Source organism: Salminus brasiliensis, chromosome 25, assembly GCF_030463535.1.
Source record: "Salminus brasiliensis chromosome 25, fSalBra1.hap2, whole genome shotgun sequence".
In the NCBI taxonomy this organism is placed as follows: Eukaryota; Metazoa; Chordata; class Actinopteri; order Characiformes; family Bryconidae; genus Salminus; species Salminus brasiliensis.
The window spans coordinates 23,083,946-23,108,382 of record NC_132902.1 but is presented as its reverse complement, the minus strand read 5'-3'; the positions used below and the strand labels follow the sequence as shown (position 1 = coordinate 23,108,382).

The window sequence follows — 24,437 nt, the reverse complement described above, 5'->3', positions numbered from 1 at the left end:
TATATCTTTCTCAACGTCTTATTCAGTATTTTGTATCTTTCTCAATATTGTATTCAGTATTTTATGTTGTTCTCAATTTTGTTTTCAGTACTTTGTATTTTCCTCAGTAACGAATTCAGTATTTTGTATCTTTCTCAATGTTGTATTCAGTATTTTATATTGTTCTCAATTTAGTTTTCAGTACCTTGTATTTTCCTCAGTATAGAATTTAGTATTTTGTATTTTCCTCAGTATCAAATTCAGTACTCAGTACTTTTCAGTTTTGTATCTCTCTCAATGTCTTATTCAGTATTTTGTATTTTCCTCAGCATCTATTTAGTATTCTCTCTCTCTCTCTCTCTCTCTCTCTCTCTCTCTCTCTCTCTCTCTCTCTCTCTCTCTCTCTCTCTCTCTCTCTCTCTCTCTCCAGCAGGGGGCGCTGCCTCCCCTCTCTCTCTCTCTCTCTCTCTCTCTCTCTCCCTCTCTCTCTCTCTCAGCGCATAGTTTAGGATTGGGGCAGGAACACACCCAGAGCTCAGAGCTTTGAAGAAGAAAAAAAAACAGAGAGAAGAAAACAGGGCAGAAAGTTTCGCTGCAGAGAGGAACTGAGGTGGCCAGAGAGGCGCCTTCACCCGTCCGAGGAGAAGGAAATCTGAGGGAAAGTGAGCACAGCCACACGCAGGAGCAGCAGGAGAGCGCAGAGCTGCACTGAGGACGGACTGTAACTCTGTAACTTCTCAACATGTCAACCTCGGAGGAGAACGACGCGCTGCGCCCGCGATATGGCTGTGAGTACCCCCCCTCCCCCCCCTCCCCCGCAGCCCCCCCAAAACCCCCAACACCGACCTAACGTGGTGGGGGGCTTTGGTTTCTCTCAGCTTTTCGCTCTTTAGGGGCATTTTGTGAGGTTTTGCTGCTGCTGCTCCTCTCCAACAACGTGCTGAAGGACTTCCGCGTTTCAGCAAAGTCTCTCAGCCCTCCAGACACAGCCCACTGCCTTATTTCAGCCCTGCATCCTTTAGCTTCTTTCATAAAAGCTGCAAATGAAGGCTGACCGTTCAGTGGTGACCTGAGCAGTGACCAGTTACCTGATCTTTAGCTGATCTTTAATGTAGGTGTGTAATAAAAAGCTGCCTGGGCTGTGGAGGATGGTGTAGGTGCAGGGCAGTGCTGCACTAATGCATGGGCCTGTGACAGAGTGGAGCTCTGTGAAGGCCACTGGTCCCATTACTGACTGGCAGGCCTTTAAAGGAGTAGTTCATTGAGAAATCAGAAGGACTCAGTTTTTACCTGATCATGAATAAAATCAGTGGCTCTGCCCATCTGTAGTGTCTGAAACCTGCTTTTTGAGTAATACATCACCTAAAATCACTTTTTTTGGGTGACCATAGCTACATATGGCGTTCCCCTTAGCCTCGTATGCAGCCTGAAGTCTGCGGAGCCGGTCTGCGGAGCCGGTCTGCTGCAGTGCTGAAAGAGGGAAGTCTGTAGGCGATGTTTGATTGCTGAGCCATCTTTCGGGGTTGGTCTGCTCAGTGACGGGACCTGAACTTGAAAAGCTGGTCTATAGAGAAGCGCTGTGGACGTTTCTAAAGCCTGTAAGGTCAGGCAGTGGGTCAGGAAGAGTGACCTGCTTTGGACCAGGTGTTTTTACCGTGCTGCTGTGAGTTAGAGGAGCTGGCGGGCGGGAAGAGCTTGCTCTGTTTCCGGCCTTTACTGAAGACAGCTGTACTGAAGTGGATGGTTGAAAGGACACGCCTCTCTCTCTCTCTCTGTCTGTCTGTCTGTCTGTCTGTCTGTCGCTGTCAGTCTCTCTCATATATCAATATCTCTCTCATCCCTTATGTGTCGATCTGTCTTTCTCTCCCCTTTATCTGTCTCACTCTCACTCTCGTTCTTTCTCTCCTCTTTATCTGTCTCACTCTCTCGCTCTCGTTCTTTCTCTGCACTTTATCTGTCTCACTCTCTCGCTCTCGTTCTCTTTCTCTGCACTTTATCTGTCTCACTCTCTCGCTCTCGTTCTCTTTCTCTCTTTATCTGTCTCACTCTCTCGCTCTCTAGTTCTCTTTCTATCCTCTTTATCTGTCTCACTCTCTCATTCTCTAGTTCTCTTTCTCTCCCCTTTATCTGTCTCACTCTCTCGCTCTCTTTCTCTCTCCTTTATCTGTCTCACTCTCTCTCTCGCTCTCTCTTTCTCTCTCCTTTATCTGTCTCACTCTCTCGCTCTCGTTCTCTTTCTCTGCACTTTATCTGTCTCACTCTCTCTCTCGCTCTCTCTTTCTCTCCACTTTATCTGTCTCACTCTCTCGCTCTCGTTCTCTTTCTCTCCACTTTATCTGTCTCACTCTCTCGCTCTCGTTCTCTTTCTCTCCACTTTATCTGTCTCACTCTCTCGCTCTCGTTCTTTCTCTCCACTTTATCTGTCTCACTCTCTCTCTCGCTCTCTCTTTCTCTCTCCTTTATCTGTCTCACTCTCGCTCTCGTTCTCTTTCTCTGCACTTTATCTGTCTCACTCTCTCTCTCGCTCTCTCTTTCTCTCCACTTTATCTGTCTCACTCTCTCTCTCGCTCTCTCTTTCTCTCCACTTTATCTGTCTCACTCTCTCGCTCTCGTTCTCTTTCTCTCCACTTTATCTGTCTCACTCTCTCGCTCTCGTTCTCTTTCTCTCCACTTTATCTGTCTCACTCTCTCGCTCTCGTTCTTTCTCTCCCCTTTCTGTCTCACTCTCTTGCTCTCGTTCTCTTTCTCTCCACTTTATCTGTCTCACTCTCTCTCTCGCTCTCTCTTTCTCTCTCCTTTATCTGTCTCACTCTCTCGCTCTCGTTCTCTTTCTCTGCACTTTATCTGTCTCACTCTCTCTCTCGCTCTCTCTTTCTCTCCACTTTATCTGTCTCACTCTCTCTCTCGCTCTCTCTTTCTCTCCACTTTATCTGTCTCACTCTCTCGCTCTCGTTCTCTTTCTCTCCACTTTATCTGTCTCACTCTCTCGCTCTCGTTCTTTCTCTCCCCTTTCTGTCTCACTCTCTTGCTCTCGTTCTCTTTCTCTCCCCTTTCTGTCTCACTCTCTTGCTCTCGTTCTCTTTCTCTCCACTTTATCTGTCTCACTCTCTTGCTCTCGTTCTCTTTCTCTCCACTTTATCTGTCTCACTCTCTCTCTCGCTCTCGTTCTCTTTCTCTGCACTTTATCTGTCTCACTCTCTCTCGCTCTCTCTTTCTCTCCACTTTATCTGTCTCACTCTCTCTCTCGCTCTCTCTTTCTCTCCACTTTATCTGTCTCACTCTCTCGCTCTCGTTCTCTTTCTCTCCACTTTATCTGTCTCACTCTCTCGCTCTCGTTCTCTTTCTCTCCACTTTATCTGTCTCACTCTCTCGCTCTCGTTCTTTCTCTCCCCTTTCTGTCTCACTCTCTCGCTCTCGTTCTCTTTCTCTCCACTTTATCTGTCTCACTCTCTTGCTCTCGTTCTCTTTCTCTCCACTTTATCTGTCTCGCTCTCATTCTCGTTCTCTTTCTCTCCCCTTTATCTATCTGGGTATTTCTTGATCCCCTTTTTGTATCTGTGTCTGTCTCACCTCCCCTTATGTATATGTCTCTCTGTCTGTCTGTCCGTCCTTCTACCTGTCAGTCTGTCTACCTGTTTGTGTCACATTTGTGTATCTGTCTCTCCCCTTCATGTAACTATCTTTCCCATGCCTTTCTCTCTCTCACACACACACGCACACACACACACACACACACACACACACACACATACACACACAGAGAACCCCATGATTCATGTTTTCTTAATCTCCCTTTAGAATATACTCCTAATACTCACTGACCCCTCCCACCCCATTTCAGTACATTACTCACACATTTTCCACACATTTCTTTTTAATAGGCAACAAAAACTTGTATCTCCAAAAAAGCCTTCTTCATTTTCTTTTGGGTCGAAATAAAAAAGGTTGTCATTTTGGAGCATTTCTATTGGTCTGTTCATCAAGAATTATTGACACAATACAAAGAACAACTGCCAAAATTCACAGTGTCAAAAAGTGAAAATACAGCAAAAATGGAGATGCAAGGTTTTGCATTTGTTATTTGTCTGTTACCAAAAAAAACTGTACTTCTGTACCATAATCCTGATTTCAGATGCTCAGATGAAGCGTATCTTTATCTCCAGGCTGGAATATGAGGACCTCAGTAATGAATCGTTTTTCACTGGCGTTCCACGAGACTTCAGGCCCCTTAAATCATTTCAGCATGTGGAACCGTAGAGCTGGAGGAAGCTGGAGCCAACGCTGCAGCCAAATTACGTAATGTGCAGTGCGTCGGCTCCCAAAGCAGCCTGGTCGTATATACAGCAGTTCATAAATTAGAGTTATGGCATTTAGATTTATGAATGAGGAAATAAACAAGAGATGTTTTCTGCACATCATGCATCGCTGTTGTGGTGCAGCCTTTCCGGACGTCACGTCCTGGTAAAATGGCTAAGGGGGGCGGGGGGGTCTCATGAGTTCGAACTCTTAACAAGTCAAATCACACTCCGTTTAGCCAATCATGGCCTTCTGAAGTTCTTCTGGGCTTCAGAATTTAGTTGGATCAGAATTGGAGGATTAAGGTTGGACTCAAAGGTGTCTCTCTCTAGGAGCTGGAGAGCACTGATGTTGACACTACATATAAATATATCATAATACTTCCACAATATGACACTTTCACAATACACAATATCTCTCAATACCAACCCCCCCCCCCCCCTTTTTCTCCCAATTCGGTACTTTCCTAATACTATTAACCCACCCATTCACCCCTATCACCAATCCCCCCTAGCACTAGCAATGCTCCCGACACTAGGCTAAGGCTAAGAACTTCACACACGTCTCCCCCAATACATGTGAATCCACCCATCGCCTCTTTTCAAACCGCCATCAATGGGGCAGCCGACACCCTCGGAGGAAAGTGCCGGGTCCCCAGCTCCACTGCACTGGCTAACAGACCCCAGCATTGCTTGTGAGGGGAGAGAGCGTCTACCCATCTACCCAGCTGGAGAGAGCACGGCATGGATTTGAACTTGTGACCCCTGGGCTGTAGTCATAGTGGACCAATATACCAACCATAATTACAGATTATTAATTACACTGATGTTTATTGAACATTTCACTCACTGCTGCACTAAACCCAATTAACCAGAGCTAATTACCCAGTCATTTGATTTGTGTTCTTTAAAAATTAATGATCTTAATGAAGCACATTTTAAATATCATTATCATGATCAATTATTCTATAAATCCTATTTGTCCCAGGGGCCTTCATTAGTAATGTACGCTGATTATTTACAGGCTCTTTATAGTTGGTTAAATCTGTCCTCTTTATGCCGTACGCAGGGCTTCATTACTGTGAATGTACTGACTTTGCTCTCCCCTGCAGCCGTTCTGGACGGCGTGGAGCGGCTCACAGCTGAGGAGATGGACGAGCGGCGACAGCAGAATATGGCCTATGAGTACCTGTGCCATCTGGAGGAGGCTAAACGGTAGGCTACAAACTTTGGGCACATTGGTCATGTGATGTGATGATTTCCACGACACTAAAGCCAACCATCATTCTCACAGAGGCAGCAGTGCCTGTTTATGAGCAGTTAGTAGGGGCGACTTTTCCAGCTGTAAAGACAGAGCCGGTTTCCCTGTATTGGCAGCGACGCTGTCTGTTTCCACAACATGCCAGCCACCATAACTCCGTGCTTTCCTGTACAGACGACTGATGATGGTGATGATATTCTGACGCGTATTAAAGATGCTAAACGTCTCTGACCGAGTGTCCGGCTGCGTTTGCACGTACAGCAAGTACAGAGCCTTTTTTTTTTTTGCTGTGTAATAAAAGAGAAACCTAACCAACCTCTCTTTTAAGCAAATGCTGAATAAACAACATGCTGATACCCGCACTGGCACCACAGCTGCTGGCACTCACGCAAATTTTCACGTGTAAAAATAAGCAGCCTGGGTCCCAACTAGAGCTGCTGCTCTGACTGTGTGACCAGTGACATGCTCTGTGCTGTCTCTGATCTGGTCTGAGCCAACATGGAGGAAGCTCTGATTGCTGCAGTTTCAAAACAGGAGGTGTTGGACAACTCGTTTCATGGGGATTTTAAAATACTACACAAGTGAGAGACGGGACGGTACACGGTTCGAGAGGTGGTGGTGGTGATTAGATGGGCGTCGACTGGTTAATGAAACTGGTGATGCTGTTTACACCGGTGATTTCCAGCCCTGTCGCAGCCATGCCCATATCATGAGTTGACACACAATGCAAAAACCCGGTGTGACCTCGGCTTAAGGCTAATAAGCAATCTGCATGTCTAATATATAACAGCTTTATTTGTAGACACCTAAAAATAATTATAGAAATAAAAGGTTTCTAAAATAAAAGAATCGGGCAGTTGTTCTTTATATTTAATTCAAATTGTATGATAAATGGACCAATAGAAATGCTCCAAAATGACCCAAATGGCTTTTTTTCCTTCTCCTGTAAAGCTGCTATTTTGAAGATAGGAGTTCTTATTGAACGATATTTTGATATTTGAAGTCTGGAAGTGAGACTGAGGATCACATGGAAAGCGTTTTAGCACTCGAACACTGTTTACCTGTGAGCTAACGAGATCTGTTCCATCACCGTAGCCCTAAATGATGAGCTTAAATGGAAAAAAATGGAAAAATGCTTAAGACTTAATTATGCCTATAATCCACAGATATCATTCAGTTCTATCAGTTTTTTATGTTCTTTATATTGTGTCCAAATTTCATAACAAATGGACCAATAGGAATGCTCCATAATGACTGGGGGAAGATTGATTGATTGATTGATTTGATTTATTAATTTATTAAATTTTTGGGGGAGATACAAGGATTTTGTATGATGCACTTTCAGATATACTATGCATTGGATGTGGTGTCCATGTACAGGTCGTCGCTTTAACCTCCATGAAACTGAATTATGGCCTGTTGTGGTTTGGATGAGTAGAAGGTTGAAGGCCGTAAAGCTTGGGGGTTGAGGGTGGGGGGGGTTATAACTGCAGTAAAGTGCAGGTGTTTATACGTAATGAAGAAACTGAGGTAGCATTAGCCCGTGGCGGTTGGGCTTAGTCTGTCAGTATTGTTTATGGAGTGAGTCAGAACCCCTTTCACATCGCGAGGCACGGCCTGGCCTTGGAGTTGTGCAACATGTATTTTTCCCAGTCTTCTGGAGAATGTGGAAGCTACAGACAGCTGCAGTGGCCTAGTGTGGAAAGACTGTAGTGTATCAGCGCATGTTCTTGCCTCATAGTCTCACCACACACACACACACACACACACACACACACACACACACACACACACACACACACACACACACACACAGTCCTGCACACGCATGCACACACGTACACACGCTGCGAGTGCAAGAGGAAGTGACTCAGCCTCTGTTGATTTTCAGTATCTCAGTCTGTAGCCATAGAAACCTTTGGTTGTCATAGAGACGGGTTCCGGTGTAAGTCTCTATCTGTACGTCTGTGTTTGAGGTAGTGAGTGTGTTTGAGAACCCGCTGATAAAAAAAGGGGTGTTCATGTCTCGGATGATCTTAATTGAAGCTGTATTGGATTCTGTGTTCAGCAATGGCTGCAGACGCTCGGAGAGGGTTAGGGGAGATTTGGTGGGTTTGGTGATCAACATGATTGATTACTGAGCTCAGATTTAGTCAATCAGCTAACAAAACCTGCACTTGCACTGTCACCAATCTCCTCTCTGTAAATGCACAACCGAAAACACCTCAGCCAGCTCTTAACCTTCTCAAAATACATCCACACTAGAGCTGGGCGATATGGAAAAAATCGATATTGCGATATTTTATATTTTACGATAGTATCGTAATATTTCGTCATGTAGACAAAATGCACAGCATCATTTTTTTTTTTTTAACTGCGGCCCAAATACTCTCCCCATACTGAGTACCGTGATTTTTACTAATTAAATAAGACTGATGACACTCTTTGTAATGAAACGTGCAGTTAATCAGTGCTCTTTAAGCACTGGCGATATTCTTTAAGCGCCGACAAGTGGCTCCGATTTTAGCCTTAATGTTTAAATGAGGTCTACCCAGGCCGTGTTACTAAACCATGTTTATAAAACTTGTTTTCTTAGCTTTTCTACGCGTTTTAAGCAAATAAGCGTCGATTGGTGACAGTCTAGGTCCAGTGTTTGTTAGCAACGTTAGCCTAGCATCTCCGGTTGTGAACTAAATCAGCAAACTTCAGATATCCAACAGGTCTCAGCTGATTAACTGCATCTAGGGTCAGAGATCTATCCTGTTTATTCCATTTTTTTGCTGAGCTATTCCTTTAATGTATCCGACTGTTACTGCAGATAATAAGACTATATTTGATCTGAACCATCTGATCTAAATAATCTGCGTCAGCATCGATTTCAGCAAAGACAGACGTGAAAAAAAAAGACATAAATTAGGCTACGTTCACATTACCAGACTAAAGCGAGTCAAATCTGAATCCCTCCCCAAAAAAGACCCCCCCCCCCCCAAATCTAACCGCTCACATTCATGTAGCATGACTGCAAATCGGATACGTATCTAGGACAACTTATAAAAGTAACTCTCATCTGATTTGGAAAGATCATGTTCGACACATCTTTGGTTCAGAATGGGAGATGCTACGCTAACATTGCTAATAAACACTGCACTCGGACTGTCACCAACCTCCTCTCTGTAAATAAATGCCCGAAAACTCTCACATGCATTAAAGATCTGCATGTCGAATGTTTTCAAATCAGATTTGGTCCTAGATCGGATGCGTATTCATTTCGTGGTCATGCAACATGGATGTGTACGGTCAGATTTAGAAGAATTTAATGCCTCTTGCATGCATGCGCTTAGTGATGATGTCTTTACTTTAATGTACACTTCTAAGGATCTGTTCTTTAGTATCAGCAGAGATGTAAAAGGCGTCCCCCTGCAGTTGCCAAATTGGTCCATCCTACCAATAAATCCATCAAAAGGTCACTTAAATGACTTCTCACTTAAATGACGTCACCGCTGAGCCATGCATCCTATGCGAGAGGTGGTTTGTGCCGAGTGTGAGAGAAAGTGACCGAGAGGGTGTTTGGAGGGCTGTAAACATTCCCACTCAGGTTTGGCTCTGGAATGCATTGAGCATGTGGTCATGCAAAGTGCTCTGCATGCTAGTATGAAAGGAATTTACCTGCAGGTAGTGTTACGAGTGTGTGTGTGTGTGTGTGTGTGTGTGTGGGCTTGGCAGGTGTAGGATAGGTGTGGAGTAGAATGATAGACTTGATATTTGTGTTTTAATGCAAACTTGGAAAGATCTCCTGATACTGAATTTCCGGTTAGGGGTGTAAGAAAATATCGCTATATCGAAGTATTGTGATATTATTATGTTTTATAATATTTGATATTTTTTAAAAACACAGTATTTATTGATTTACTCTGATTTTCTTGCATATAATTTATTTAATTATTAAAAAAAAAAAAAATCACTTTAGCCAGCATCGCGCTGAAGTGATGTGGGGAGAAAGTGCCGTCTACCCACCCTGGAGAGACACCAAGGCCAATTGTGCTCTCTCTGGCGCCCAGCTGCTGGATTCAAACTAGCAATCCTCTGGTCATAGTGAAAGTGCCACTGGACCACTCGAGCCCTGGATCACCAGGTCTTTGCCAGTAAACAGTCCTACTATGAAGATCACCAGAAATAGTGTGGTCCCTTGACCCTTGTGTCTTATTTGGAAATTTGCCCTTATCTCTGTGTGTCTTTCCTCGATGTGCAGCAGCGTCAGTTAGCTGTGCAATGCAAATCTTATACCCATGTTATCTTTTCTCGTTCCACTCATCGCCTTTTCAGCAGGCAGGGCCGTCCACAGCGAGAGCCGAGGTCCTCGTTTCACGAAGGCCGAATTTGACTAGCGTATAGATAAGCAGTTTAAATAAGTAGTATTTGTAATAAGTAAAGAAACATGACTGAGTGGGAGGAGCCCGGGGGCCATAACGCCGACCCCACGCTGATGCAGTGTCGTTCTTTTGCTGTGGTTGTTGGAGAGTGGTCCTGTAGAGCTGTGTTTCCTGAATGCTGTGGATGTTTCTAGGTGTAAGCTTTACATCAGAGCAGAGCAAGTTCAGCATCACCTCCTTCTTTCAGTTTTGGAGCTATTTTGGGACAGAGCGTGAGGCTGGTTCTGAGGCACTACAGTTGAGGCACTACATGCTCTAGAAATATGTGCTTCTTCACAGTCTGCTGAGAATGACAGGCTTTGAGAAAGCTCACAGAGTGTTGACCTCACTAACGATACCTCTAAATAAAGGAGAACGTCACACAAGCTCAAAATTTACATGCAGTCCGACGAAAAGATGGAAAATGAGAGCCTGTGCACACTTTAAACTCCATGTAATCATCTTTTAATTATACTTATATACTTAATACTAATATGTTATATGGACAAAAGTATTGGGACACCTACACTCATATTCAGGAGCATTAATAAGAGCTTTTTCCCCTGCAGTTATTGAGTCAGCAGAGCATTGGAGGCCTTTATATATATATATGGTGGTTGGTGTGGCGCAACAGATAACACCTCTACCTGCCAGTGAGCTACTACACCACGTTGGAGACTGGGGTTTGATTCCCAGTCTGGGTGGCTATGCTGCGCTACACCAATAAGAGTCCCTGGGCAAGACTCTGAACACTACACTGACCCACCTCTGTAATACAAGTAACCTTGTAAGTCTCTCTGGATAAGAGTGTCAGCTAAATGCCATAAATGTAAATGTTAATATATATTTATTAGTGGAAGTAAGAGAATTTGCAGTTACTGTTCTCCTCCTAATGTGTTGAGCTGTTGTGTTAGCTGCATTTTGAAAATATGTGGTGAAGCTTCACATGACCAAAGCACCACATGATGGCTTGATGGATAGATAAACAAACAAACAAACAAATAAATAAATAAATACATAGGGCAGACCTATTGAAGGTCTTCTGCCTTTCTTTGTGGTTGTGTGTAATGTGCAGTAGGGCGTCTTCCTTCTGTGTAATGGTCATGCATTCTGAGCGCTGATGTAATACCATCAGTCAGCCACATTTAGACAAGTGTGAAGCTTGTTTAGAAGTCCCTGTTAGGTAGTATACGAACATGCCCCCCCCCCCCCTCCAGGCCACCCACTGCTGCTCATCAGAGCATTACCACTCCTCAAAACCTCTCATTTGCTGGGCGTTGATTGCAGGTTTGCCTGCAGTAAATGTGGAGGAAAGGAGAGGGTGCAGACGCTGAGGCTTGGGAAATGAAGAGAAGCTCTGCACTTCATCCCTTATGTGCTTATGTTTTTCTGCATGAATCAAAATCTTTGTTTTTGCCTTTGGATTCGAAGGTGTTCAGATATGGAGGTTAATTTTCCTCAGCCTGCACAGTTTTGATCGGTATTGTGACGTTGGACTTTGCAGAGCACTGCATATCATTACTGTAAAGTGCACGTTGTGTTCAGTGAGCGTTCTGTCCGATCACAGATATTTGAAAAAAGGAAGGGAGTTGGAGTTTGAGTTAGAGGCCCAGGATCCATATAAGGCCCGTCTCTTAAAGGTGCCCTAAAATGGAAAACTGTATTTATCTCGGTCTAGTTGACTAATGACAGTTTGGGGCTTGGAAGTGACAAACTGTGAACCTCAAACACTGCTGTTCCTCTTTCAAAAGCACAGACCACTTAAGTGAAGTAGAGCTGTGGAACGGGCCAATTTCAAATCCCCAAATCCCCAAAACTCCCACATACCTGAGTAACATGAGTCAAACACAAGCTGTTCTGGACAAAACGCATCAGCCAGATGCTGTAAATGGCTTCCTGTAGCTGCTGCCCGCATCAGATTCAAAACCCTGACACTGGTCTACAAAGCCAAGAATGAACCAGCCAGCCCCTCCGTACTTGATGGCGATGGTCAAAGCCGAACCGCACCAAGAGCCCTTACAGCTTCAAGTACGGCTCGGCTCGACCCGCCATCCCTCAAAATCCAAAGAAGACAAGCGTCCAGTTTTTCTATCCTGCACCAAAGTGGTGGAACGAGCTTCCCCTGGGTGTCCGAACAGCAGAGTCCAACACTCGCTGTCTTCAAACCCAGACTGAAGACCCTCCTCTTCTGAGAGCACTTGGGCGAATAGCAGAGTGGTCTCCTTATATTAATAAATTATTGGTCTATTCAAACTAGCTGAGGTTTTTCTTGGGTAAATAGCAAAGCACTTTTGTAAGTCGCTCAGGATAAGAGTGTCTGCTAAATGCTGTATGTAAATGTAAATGTACAGTGTAGAACGTGTAGCAGCAGGGCAGCGTCCTTCAGAACACGTCCAGGTAAACGATAGGTGGACCTTTTTACACAATAAACTCACATCAAGTCAAACAGAGCTGGAAAACGGGGCTAATTCCCCAAAAACACTCCCAAACCTGTTACATAACAGTGTTGACTTCGGAAATATTATGTAGGTGACATAACACAATGGCTACTTCAGGAGAATATAGAAATGAGGCTAAAAAAAAAAAAGGCTGAAAGCTAATGCTTACCCGCCGATGTGAAGCACTGGTCGGAGGGGAGTTGCACATTGCGGGAAAGCCAGTGAAGCTAACCAGTTGCTATGTCCAGCCAGGGAGTGACTAGCCAGTTAGCTAGCCAACCAGGCGTGCAGAGCGAACCAATGACCGAACAAGAACAAAGCTATGTGGCTAACCCAGCCAATAAGAGCAGACCTTTATTGATTTAGATTTATTTATTTATTTCGTTTTCCAGCATAAAAAAATAACAGGGTTGTTTGTTCACCTGAGGCCATATAACAGGGTTGTAAATGGGCTTGATAGGCCAAATCTCAGCATTTATGTCCCAACCAAAGCCTAAAATACTCAATATATGAACTTTTGGCACCTTGATGATCTAAAAGTTATTAAATTTACCCCAAAAATCGTCCTCCCGCTGGTTTAGCGCTTTGTCCATATTGTGATCACCTGTTGGCAGGTGTCTATTAGCAGGTTGGTGATTGGTGTGGTGTAGTGTAGTGAGCTGTCCCCATAGCTGACTGCTGTTTGATTCCCCACCATGCTACACTAATAAGAGTGCCTAAAAAGACTCCTATGACTACATTTTCCTCAGTGTGTAACATGATTCATACGGAAGCTGCTCTGGATAAGAGCCTAAAGACAAACGGCATTACTGTAGAATGTGTAGCAGCAGGGCGGAGCCCTCGAGAATGCGTCCAGTTCAGAGACAGGGGAGGGCCACTCTCTTCGATTACTCTACAGAGATACAGTCCTTTACCCCAGACCTCATTTCTCAGTGGTTTTACTTAGACTGGATGATACTGAATGTTGCCTAGACTGGAGTGTAGGCCTCTAGGTTGTGCTCAGGGGAGGAAAAGGGCCTACTCTCATGCATACCATGAAGACAGCAGGGAAAATGATGTGGTAATCTGAGTCGTTTTTTCCAAAGTCTGTGCAGACATAACACGCCATCGGGCGCTCTTATAAATGAGCAGAAATGTCTCATAAGTCTTCATGACGACCTTTCCGGGTCAGAAAATGGCCATAATTTTCATTTCTCATGCAGGAGAGTCCGTTTGCTGAAGCATTGAAGCTCTTGTGCATTCTGGAAGCTGTAAACATAAACTGCTGAGATGCAATTCGGAGCTATTTGAGCAGCTACAGGCTGGATTACTCTCCTGGTGGAGTCAGGCTGAAGAAGAGCGTCTGATGATGTCCGATAAGAGAGGAATTCAAGCACTCCCAAGCACTGCTATTTATTAATGTTATAAATAAGAAGCTGTTTCAGTGTTTCTCTCTTCCTTCGGTCCTCTGTTGTAACCATTGCCGCCTAATTGCAAGACCATTTTCATGCAATTTCCTGTTGTGCTGCGAGGCAGGCTTACAGCTGGCTTCTCCGCTGAACCCTCGTCTCACTGGCAGTCTGTGGGGAATAAGGCTCTGTGCATAACACAATGCGGAGGATGTGAGCTCTGCAGTTCAGAGGCCTTTCCCATGTTTTTACCTCAACTCAGCCAGCTTTTACACTCTCGCTGCCATTTTACAAAGCCGAGATTAAAACCGCATTGACATTTAGGTGTTTCTGATTGACCTTGGATTCATCAGACCTCACCCTCTCTGTGAGTGAATCGGACCACATTCTGTCCCATTTAGCCTGGCTAATGGGCTCCTCTCATATTTAGAGACAGGCCTTGAGTTTAAACATTTACTGGCCAAACTTGGGCTGGGCGATATTGTAAAAATATATCTATATTATATCTATATATTATCTAATATATATTTAAAGACATTTTTATGATTGATAATAGACATGATCGCAGACCGAATGCATCAGCAGCGACAGATCTTTTAAAACTACCTTCCAAATACTCGCCCATACTTGGTACAAAACAATGTTGACCTTAAGCTTCAGCCGCTACTGTTTTTAGGTCTGGCTGCTTGGCGACAGTAGTGAAGGGGTGAATGTCAGGTGGAGAATGGCTTTAAGGGAGTAAAGGTTTGGCCTGGCTCCCTGAGGGGAGTGGTGGTGGTGGTGGTGCTGGTGGTGGTTGGTACACAGTCTGTCTAAATACCACCAGGTTTAAAGGAACATGAGAGCAAGTTACAGAAAAGTATCTTCATGTTCCTGTAAACCTCATTAGCTATTAGAGGAAGGGGGGTTGGCAATTTTCCTAATCTGATGACTTGGGTAGAAATGATCACAGTTTTCAGTCCCCTGACACATTTATATAGTCGTTTGTAATGTGTAGAAAAGGGTATTTGAGATGGACTCTTATTCAATCTCTCAATCTAGTGATATCCCATTTTCATTATTAACTATAGCAATGGTCAAACGCCAATGATGGCGATGGTCAAAAGTCGATCTGCACCAAGAGCCCTTCCAGCCTCAAGTATGGCTCGGCTCGACCCGCCATCCCTTAAGATCCATGGAAGATAAGCGTCCAGGCTTTTTTCTGTCCTGCACCGAAGGGGTGGAACGAGCTTCCCCTGGGTGTCTGAGTCGTTTGCTGTCTTCAAACGCAGACTGAAGACCCTCCTCTTCTAAGAGTACTTGGGCGAATAGTAGAGTATTATGATCTCCTTATTGACTTGTGTTTAGTAGAGTCTAAGATTAGAGATATCTTTGAATTTGTAGTTTATTTAAACTAGCTGAGGTTTTTCTTGAGTAATTAGCAAAGCACTTTTGTAAGTCACTCTGGATAAGAGCGTCTGCTAAATACCGGAAATGTAAATGTAAATTCAAAGCTTTTTGATACAGCTAGCGGGTAGAGGCAAACTAAATCTTGTGTATTGATTGATATGATTATTGTAAGGCAGAAAGTGCATAAAATATGTGGATGAGGTGTAAAAGAGCTGAAAAAAGGCAAAAAGGTGTATGGTTAATAGTGCTGTAGTTTTACATGCTGTTCTGGACAGTTCTGGATGCAGAGCTGAGCTACAGTTCCTGTAAAGTTCATTTCCCCAGTATAGGAGGAGCTCTAAATGTTGGCTACAATAGTCTGGGTTAATGAAACGTAACTGATAATGACTGAAAATGCATTTTGAAAAGGTCCATGGTGGGGTAATAGCAATAAAGGTGGACCATTTGATGATATGATGGACATCTCAGTAGGCTTTCCTGCTGAAATTGTCAGTCTGTACCACTAATCAGCTGCAGGTTTGTAGATCCTGGTGTCCTGGTGTAGGTCCAGTGTGGAGTATTTTTTTAATCCGAACAATTCTGAGAGTCCAAACGGAGCAAATCTAGCCCTGGGCAGGAAGGTACCGAGTCATGTCCGAATCGAATGTTAAGGTACCTTCATCTTGCTGATTTGTAAAGGCCTTACGCATCCCATGGTCCACTTGGTTAGAGCTGGTTCGTCTCGAGAGATTTCTGACAAGAGATTGTGTCTGAATTCTGACTTTGTCTAATGACTGACACACTGGCAGGTGTGCTTCTCGGGCGCAATCTGGTTGTAGGTTCCTTCATCACAATGCTGCCTTCTAGGGTGACTGACTTATTGTGACCGCATAGGCAGCAAGGCTTGGAGGCAGCTCGTATTTCGCACGCAGCCCTGGTCTCACCCGCTGAAGCTCCGCCCATGATCTGGATTTTCAGTAGCATTTTGATGGCATGCATGAGACTAAAGGTTAACCAGCTTTGCAAGGTGGTGCCTGCTCTGTGCGCCATGATCAGTATTTCAGACCAGCGGCGTTCCTCATAATGAGATTCCCATGAGTTTACCTACACAGTAAGGTGGGGTAGATCATTTTTGAAGATTTTTGTTATGGTGATAACAGTAAGCTTTTCTAAGTATATGGAGGAGACTGTCAGGGCTTAATAAACACTGATCAGCTGCAGGGTTCATTACTAACAGTGTAATTAGACTGGGTTCATTAGATGAAGAGCAGCAGATGTTGAGTATCAATCACTATATTTCATTTACATTTACATTTATGGCATTAAGCAGATGCTCTTATCCAAAAACGACTTACAAAGTGCTTTGCTATTTACCCAAGAAAAACCTCAGCTAGTTAGAATAGGCTAATAGTTCAAAGATACCTCTAAGCTTTAGACATTACTAAGCACAAGTCAATAAGGTGACCATAGTACTCTGCTATTCGCCCAAGTATTCTCAGAAGAGGAGGGTCTTCAGTCTGCGTTTGAAGACAGCGAGTGTTGGACTCTGCTGTTCAGACACCCAGGGGAAGCTCGTTCCACCACTTTGGTGCAGGACAGAAAAAAGCCTGGACGCTTGTCTTCCGTGGATTTAGAGGGATGGCAGGTCGAGCCGAGCCGTACTTGAAGCTGGAAGGGCTCTTGGTGCGGATCGGCTTTTGACCATTGCCATGAAGTATGGAGGGGCTGGTCCGTTCTTGGCTTTGTAGGCCAGTGTCAGGGTTTTAAATCTGAGTACAGGAGTACAGTATTCAGTACAGGAGAGGATCTGAATAGTAGTTTATAAGAATCTGTCGCTGCTACTGATGTTTTTGGTCTGTGGTTATTATATGTATCCTGATAAACATCATGTATTGCAAAAAAAGTCTTTAAATATCGTGATAGTCATTTTACCATGTCGCTCAGACTTTTTTTTTTTTTTTAAAGAATCAAACATTAGAAAATGGACTCTGTATCTGTCTATCCATCTATATTTATGTATCTTTGATGCTAATAAGGTGAGGAATGATTAAGTAAAGATGTAGTACAAAAAACACAGAAACAACTGCGTCACACACATTGAGATTTGAGAGGCTATGTCCAAAACCACATGGTCCATACTAAATAGTGTGTCAAAAAGACCAAAAGGGTAAAGCAGCATTATGCAATACTTGGTAATTAGTAGTAATTGCTCCAGGGCTCACTGTTATAGTTAGGGAGTGTAATTCACTTCTACACCACCGCTGTAAATGCAAATTGTGCTTTGAGCATCTGAAGGTAGAGAAGCATGTGGACTGAGCGGTGAGGAATACTGCTGGATTTTACACTGATATGACTCACAGTGATTACACAGCAGTTCTGGAGATGGTTCTGGTCTCCACCAAAGCTCCATAGTGTAGTAGAAGCATTCCAGCCCGGATTGGGAATGACGCGGATGCCAGTCAGAAGAGCATCCAGAGATAAAATTGCTACATAATGTTGCTTTAATTGCAACAGTAGTGCTGCACATGCATGGTAAACAGTTTGGGCAGCTGATGGTAGACTGTGTGGGCACTGAGAAACTAGCTTGGTTGTACCTGGAGGAAGCCGGGCTGGTGGTTTACCATGTGGGTGGCTGCCGTGTGTTTGAGCTGCTGTATGAATCTCCTCAGTACAGCTGCTTACTTGTTCAGTCCCTCTAAACCTCTCCCTTGTTTGGGCAGGAAAGGGCACACGCCCTGTTGTTTGTCTACCCCTCCCTTTATCCCCCCCTCTCTCTCTCTCTTACCCTTCCTCTTTGCTCACTGCTGCTGTGCCAGGCACTGTGACGGCCCACAACAAAGGCAGGTCAGACTGGGTTTGAGAGCAAACAAAATCCTTATGGGAAAGTCTGTATCTTGGTATTGCCCCAGGTCATATAAGATCAGACTCCTGTTTCCATGGATGAGGAGAGACCTCTTTAGTTGCAGCATACATACATAAGACTGTATCAAATATATATATATATATATATATATATATATATATATATATATATATATATATATATATATATATGTGTGTACACCCATTTAGATTAGTAATTCAGTGTTGCTAAAAGTTCTAAGCTAAGTTCGAGGCCTGTTAGTGATCGTGATTGGCTACAGCTCTCTGTTTCAGCATACAAACAAATGGGTGAGTTTGACAGCACTCATTACATTGACCAACACTAAGTACAATGGGGAAAGTACAGGGAGCTTAGTGCAGATCTGAAAAGGATAATTGTAGATTTACACAAGCCGGGAATGTCTCTGGGAGTCATTTCTAAACAACTGCAGGTTCCTAGATCATCAGTTCAAGCAATTACACATAAGTGTAAGTTATTTGGAGGTGTGGCCAACTTGCCAAGGTCTGGGAGTAGACCCAAACCTTTACAGTTGGTTGGTTCGGATGGCTAGGCAGGAGAACTGATGATCACCACCCCAGCTCATCCCAAAAGTATTAAATGGAGCATCATTCCAGAGAACACAGTTCTTCCACTGCTCCACAGGTCAATGCTTGGGGGCTTTATACCCCTCTAGCCCACCACGCCTGGCATTATTAGGCAGCATGGAGTCAATAGGTTCATGTTGATCTGCTCCTGAGAGTCCTATAGTATTCTAATCTACTTCTTTACAGGGACCAGACAGACCTGTGTGTGCATTTGCACATCGTTCTCAGCAGTGGCTGCAACTTAGAGTTGCTAAGTGCATTCATGGGTGATACAGGGGTGTCCACAAACATTTGGACATATAGTGTGTGTGTGTATATGTGGAGTAATTCTGCTGTAGAGGGCCTTGTCTCCATGGCCCGCTTGCCTCTGCCTCAAGGGTCAAGTGGTTGCCTCACATTTTAATGCATGTGTGGGTGTGTGATGCTGCCTCTGATCCAATGAATGGCTTTCTTTGCTCCATGGGTGTCCTACAGAGAAAGCAGGCAGGATATGCTGACCCTGCAGCTGTGTTATCAATGTGAGGAGCACACAGGAGGAGTCTATTTTCAGCAGGATGTGTAAATCCAGCTGAGTTGAGAATATCCTCAGTCATGCTGTAGGCCTACTCTTGGTGCTCTGGTGCACTGGGCTGCTCTACAGCCTGTAGGTTCATATAATTCATTATAACGTCATTGGTTAGTAAGACCGTCATTTTGTTGGGTTATAGCTGGGAAGTAGGATTGTGAAACTTGTGAGCTTGGGTTTACTGGGTCACGGCAGGAGTCTGCTGAGAGAGTTGAGTAAGAACAGTGAGCTCCTAGGTTCCACTGCTGGAGGATTACTCTACCACGTCCCATTCAGTGCCTCGCCCTGTTTCACACACTTGCTGGTGCTCCTCGCAGACTGGTATGACAGGGAATTGATGAAGAGCTGTAGTTCTAACCGTTGTACTTAAGTGCAAGTTAGTGGGAAGTGTAGCTGCTTTTGCCAGGAAGATCATAAAGAAGAGTCAGACTGTCAGCCTGAGAGGCGATTGGTTTAGATGGTCAGGGATAGCCCAGGAACCACCAAGACGTGGACCTGCTGTGATCTAATCTAATCAAATCAGATTTATTGGTATAGCACGTTTTACAACTGTTGTTGCATCACAAAGCAGCTTTACACAATCAGTAATTAGTAAAAGACAGTAATTAGTAAAATCAACAACACAAGAAAACATGCGAAACCTAAAGACCAGCCAGGGGCGACAGTGGCAAGGAAAACTCCCTCAGAGCTGGAGGTAGAAACCATAAGAGGAACCAAGACTCACAAGTGGAGACCCATCTATACCTATCTCCTCTGATCAAAACTATTTATCAATTATTGATAAAAGTCACCAAACCATCTGAACTGCTCAGGTGTGCAACCTAAAAAAATACAAAAAAAGATACAAAAATAAGTCTCTGTCCAGTGGGGATTTAAGGCTAGATATGCAGTTCTGCGCAACGAGAAAAGCCATGAAAATTGTGTGTTTTGTGTCAGTAAAATATATAAACTTTATACCTTTAATATAGAATTAATAGAAATAAACACAATTGTAGTAGTCAGCAGTTTAGCGTGTTTTTTGTTCGTTCCATTAACAGCAAAATTAATCATTATATAGTGCTGAAATATCATATGTAGTCTATCTAATTACTGTAGTGAAAATGTCTTTTAATGTGTTTTCCAACAGAACATGAACTGACTATAGATGGTGTTACAGTGTATATCAATATCTCTGAAGCCGAAGGCTTATAAACAGTACTGTAGATGGCCAGATGGTTGAGTAGTGTAGTGGATAACAACACTGCATTCCTTATGGCAGCCTGGGCTTCAATTCCCTTTTAGGCAAGCACACCCCACTTTACCAGTAAGAGTCCTTGGGCAAGACTCTAAATTCCTAACTCTACACTATTCATAATCATAATATAATAATCATGGTGTAGTATAACATAGTACAGTAATGGCAGTGATGGTCAGAGTAATGATCATAAGTTAATAGTGGTGATATTAATAGTGGCAGATAGTTAGAACATGGTCATTATGCAGGTAACAGTGGTGGGAGGGTGTTCAGCGGGTCTGGTATGGGTGGGGGGGTGGGGCCTGGTGGTCAGACTGGTAGGTGGCAGCTGGTCTGACGCAGGTAGAGGGGACCTCAGCGGGCAGTCTTCCAGCAGGTCGGGCTGGGTGACCATTTACTCGGAGAAGGTAAAGAGACCGAGTTAGGTGTGAATGGATTGATGGGGAGCAGAGAATGTTGAGCAACATCTGGAAGAGTTCTACATTGCTGTGGTCTGAGAAGATGCCACCCTGCTCCAGTATCCACACCTCAAAGCAGAAGATAAGACTAAATTGTGAAGGACGGAGCATGAAGAGAGTTACTGCAGGGTTCTGCTGAGAGCTCCAGCAGGGGAATTACTCCACCACGTCAGCTTGAGACCCCTTCAGAAGACTTGCCTGTGGCTTCCTCTGTTTATACACTTGCTGGCGTTTCCTCACAGGCTGTTATGACACGGGAATCGAGGAAGAGCCTCGATTCCCGTGTCATTGCCTGTGAATTGTCTGGGATTCTTTGGTTATTCGCTTTCGTCTCTCTCTCTCTCTCTCTCTCTCTCTCTCTCTCTCTCTCTCTGTCTCTCTCTCTCATTTCCACTCAGTCGCTCACACACAATACAGACCTTCTCTGCCCGCTCTGTGTCGCTTCAGGGCATTGAACAATGAGACAAGAGAAGCACAGGACAGAGAAAAGGGAGCGAGACAGGAGGACAGGTGTGCCTTTGACCCCTGCATTTCACTGTAGGCTGATAAGGTTCACCACACATTTGCTTCTCCTCACAGTAGGACGCTTAGGTAAACACGCTCGGTCCTGGAGGGATTAGCGCACACGGGCGCACAGGCAGCTGCACACACCAGGGGGGTTCAAATGCTTCAGTGTGTCACGATGAATTGATCCGAAGGCGGTGACTCAAGTGTGGTGGTTCAGGAATGTTTATGTCTGTTATAATTGATTAGGAGGATGATGATGATTATGATGATCTGCTGAAACATTTCTAGGGGCGCAATAATATGGGAATTATGGGCAGATGTCGACATCCAGTGGTGATTTTCCATGTACGTATTTTTCTGATCTCTCTGGTGCTCCTGCCGATAAACGTTTACAGTCATCTGCAAAAGTTTGGACGCCTTTGGCAAACAGCAGCAGAACTTTTACGGGACGGCAAAGTTTAGTGCGCACAGTCGTGTAGAGCATACATGGTACATTATAAGCTATAGACTAAGCCTCCATGCGGTGGACGTACTTGGATGAACGCGACGCAGAATCAGATTTCACAAGCACGAGTTCCACCTGGAAACCTAAAGCCGTAAGCCGCTAGCCGTCAGTGTGTTTTCGAAAGGACTGACAGTGTTTCCAACATTCTGGCCTTTTTCCATCTTCTTTCAACTCCTGAAATCGTGGTGCGTCGGATGAGGACGGTGCATCGGACGAGGACGATGTGCCTGCGTTATTTGTGTTTGTGCGTGCTTACAGTAAAAGCTGTACTGATTACCTCAGGGGGGCGCTATACAACACTAGTTGGAGCGAACTGGAACGCGCACCACTCTGTTCAAAATAAATAAAGGGAAATCTTTGTTGGGTTTTTTTTTTCTACCAAGCCAAAGTTTGACCCAAACACTGTATACCACTACACCCCTCTTCCATCTTACATAATGTAAAGGAAAACGGTCCAAATCATCAGTGCTTAGTGACGACCCCTTTGGCAGAAATCAGCTGGAAAGTTTTATCACAAGTCAAATTTCCTGTGCTGTTTAGCAGGGCTGACCCGTCGGTCGACTTAGGTTTGACTGAAGTTAAGGATTTTTTATTTGGTAAAACAAACTGCACAAGGATTACATTTTATTAAAGAATTATAAATGATGGGAATCATAAATATGTTTATACACTGGCGGGGCTGAATATCTGGCGCGCCTGCTAAAAGAAACCATGCATCTGCCTTGTAGTTTTTTTTTATAGGCCAGGCCGCTCTTTCAGTTTAGACCTATTAAGTGTTTGTTGTGCAGGCAAAAGAGACTAAAGACAAACATGTTCTGTTTCAGCTCTTCATTTATCTAGATTAAACGAAGAATACAGTTGAAAAATAATCCTGTAGATAATTATTGTTTGAAAGCTGGCGATGCTGCAACTTGCTATTAGTATTTTTTTTCTCAATATTATAGTTTTATTTATTTTATTTTTATTTATTTATTTTTTTTGTATTTTTTTTATGTTTAAAGAGGAATACAGACATAGGCTGGCTATGTTGAAACTATTTAATGTTCAAACTGAAATAAAAAAAATAAAATGGGCTGTTTGAGCTTATTTGAACCTAAATATGCTCCTATAAACATACTGCTGTCTGTCTTAATGTTCCACGATTTTATTTGGCAGCCCAACACTATGTCAGTAATCAAAATAGTCTAATACTTCATCTTCATACGCAGCCTCTTTTACTGATTTAAAAAAATATTTATTTATTTATTCTATATATCAGTAATCAAAATAGTCTAATATTTCATCTTCATACGCAGCCTCTCTTTAACTGATAAAAATTTATATATATTTTATTTTTTCTATGTCTGTAATCAAAATAGTCTAATATTTCATCTTCATACGCAGCCTCTTTTACTGATTAAAAAAATGTATATATTTGTTTATTTATTCTATATCAGTAATCAAAATAGTGTAATCTTTCATCTTCATATGCAGCCTCTTTTACTGATTTTTAAAGTATATTTATTTATTTTGAAATGTTTAAAAATATGTTCCCATATGGTGGGAAACAAATTATGAACTAATAGTCGAATTTTCCTATTGAACAGCCTAATCCGCTTAGTCTGGCAATCGGGTACAGCCCTAGTGTTTTGGTTGGGGAACTCTGTGAGGCTTGTTATCCTGTTGTGGAAGCCAGCCTCTTTGGAAAATATTGACCTTGTGGAAATGACTTGAAATACGGTGATATTTAAACCAAATCATGGTGGAATTAGAGCCGTCACGATGCGCCGAGTCCTCAAGAATCCACAATAGAACCTTTGTAAGGCTAGAGAGTTCCAGCCCTAGGCCAGGTCCTTCATTGGGGAGTATATGGGGACTGTTTACCCGTTTCATCACACTTTCCCTGCGAGTCATAAGCAGCTGCATTACGTCCTTTTCTCTCTGCTCTCCGCCCCCTCACGCACAGCTGGCCTGTGATTGGTGGAGGAAGCAGACACTTTGAAGTCCTTTGTGTAAGCACGGAAATGACTGTTTGTGGTCTGCAGCTGTGGAAACCTCTAGAACTGCACGGGAGAAACGGGCAGGCCGTGCTGTGGTGGGTATGCATAGAGATCCATTAGGCTTGACCTGCGGCCTGTGCTGATGGTGGGTGTTGCTGGTGGAGCATTGTCTGTGTGAGTGCTGGTGGCTGTGATGAATAAGGCGAATGGCTCCATGTTTCTTCCTCTGCAGACAGTGATCTCCCGCTGGCCTCTTCCTATTGAAGTGACCTCCGAACTTCATGGCTTGTGGTTTCCTGTCACACGAAAGGAAGCCTTATTCTTTCACCTCTGTTCTCTTCACTTTTCACAGCCTCTCCTCCGACTTCACACCTTTCCCACATGAAGAGGATGACGAACACTGAAGAAGTGGACGATAGGATCATGTGCAAATCACTGCTACGATAAACCTTTCTGAGCAGAGATGGATAGTAGAGACCCAGTGGACCGGGATTGGAGCATCCAGGCATATTTGAATTAGAGCTGGGCAATATGACTATTAGGGATGCACCGATACCACTTTTTTCTTTCAAGATACCGATAT

At 43.7% G+C, this 24,437-nt stretch overlaps 1 protein-coding gene across 1 annotated transcript in view; it reads left to right on the top strand.

The window, feature by feature from the left end:
* Window positions 1-495: 495 nt before the first annotated feature.
* Window positions 496-24,437, top strand: part of iqgap1 (IQ motif containing GTPase activating protein 1) — a 63,397-nt gene continuing 39,455 nt past the window's right edge. Inside the window, exons 1-2 of the mRNA XM_072671813.1 lie at window positions 496-767; window positions 5,387-5,489. Coding sequence (XP_072527914.1) covers window positions 722-767; window positions 5,387-5,489 — 149 coding nt within the window. The 5' untranslated portion in view covers window positions 496-721. The remainder of the gene's footprint in view (window positions 768-5,386; window positions 5,490-24,437) is intronic.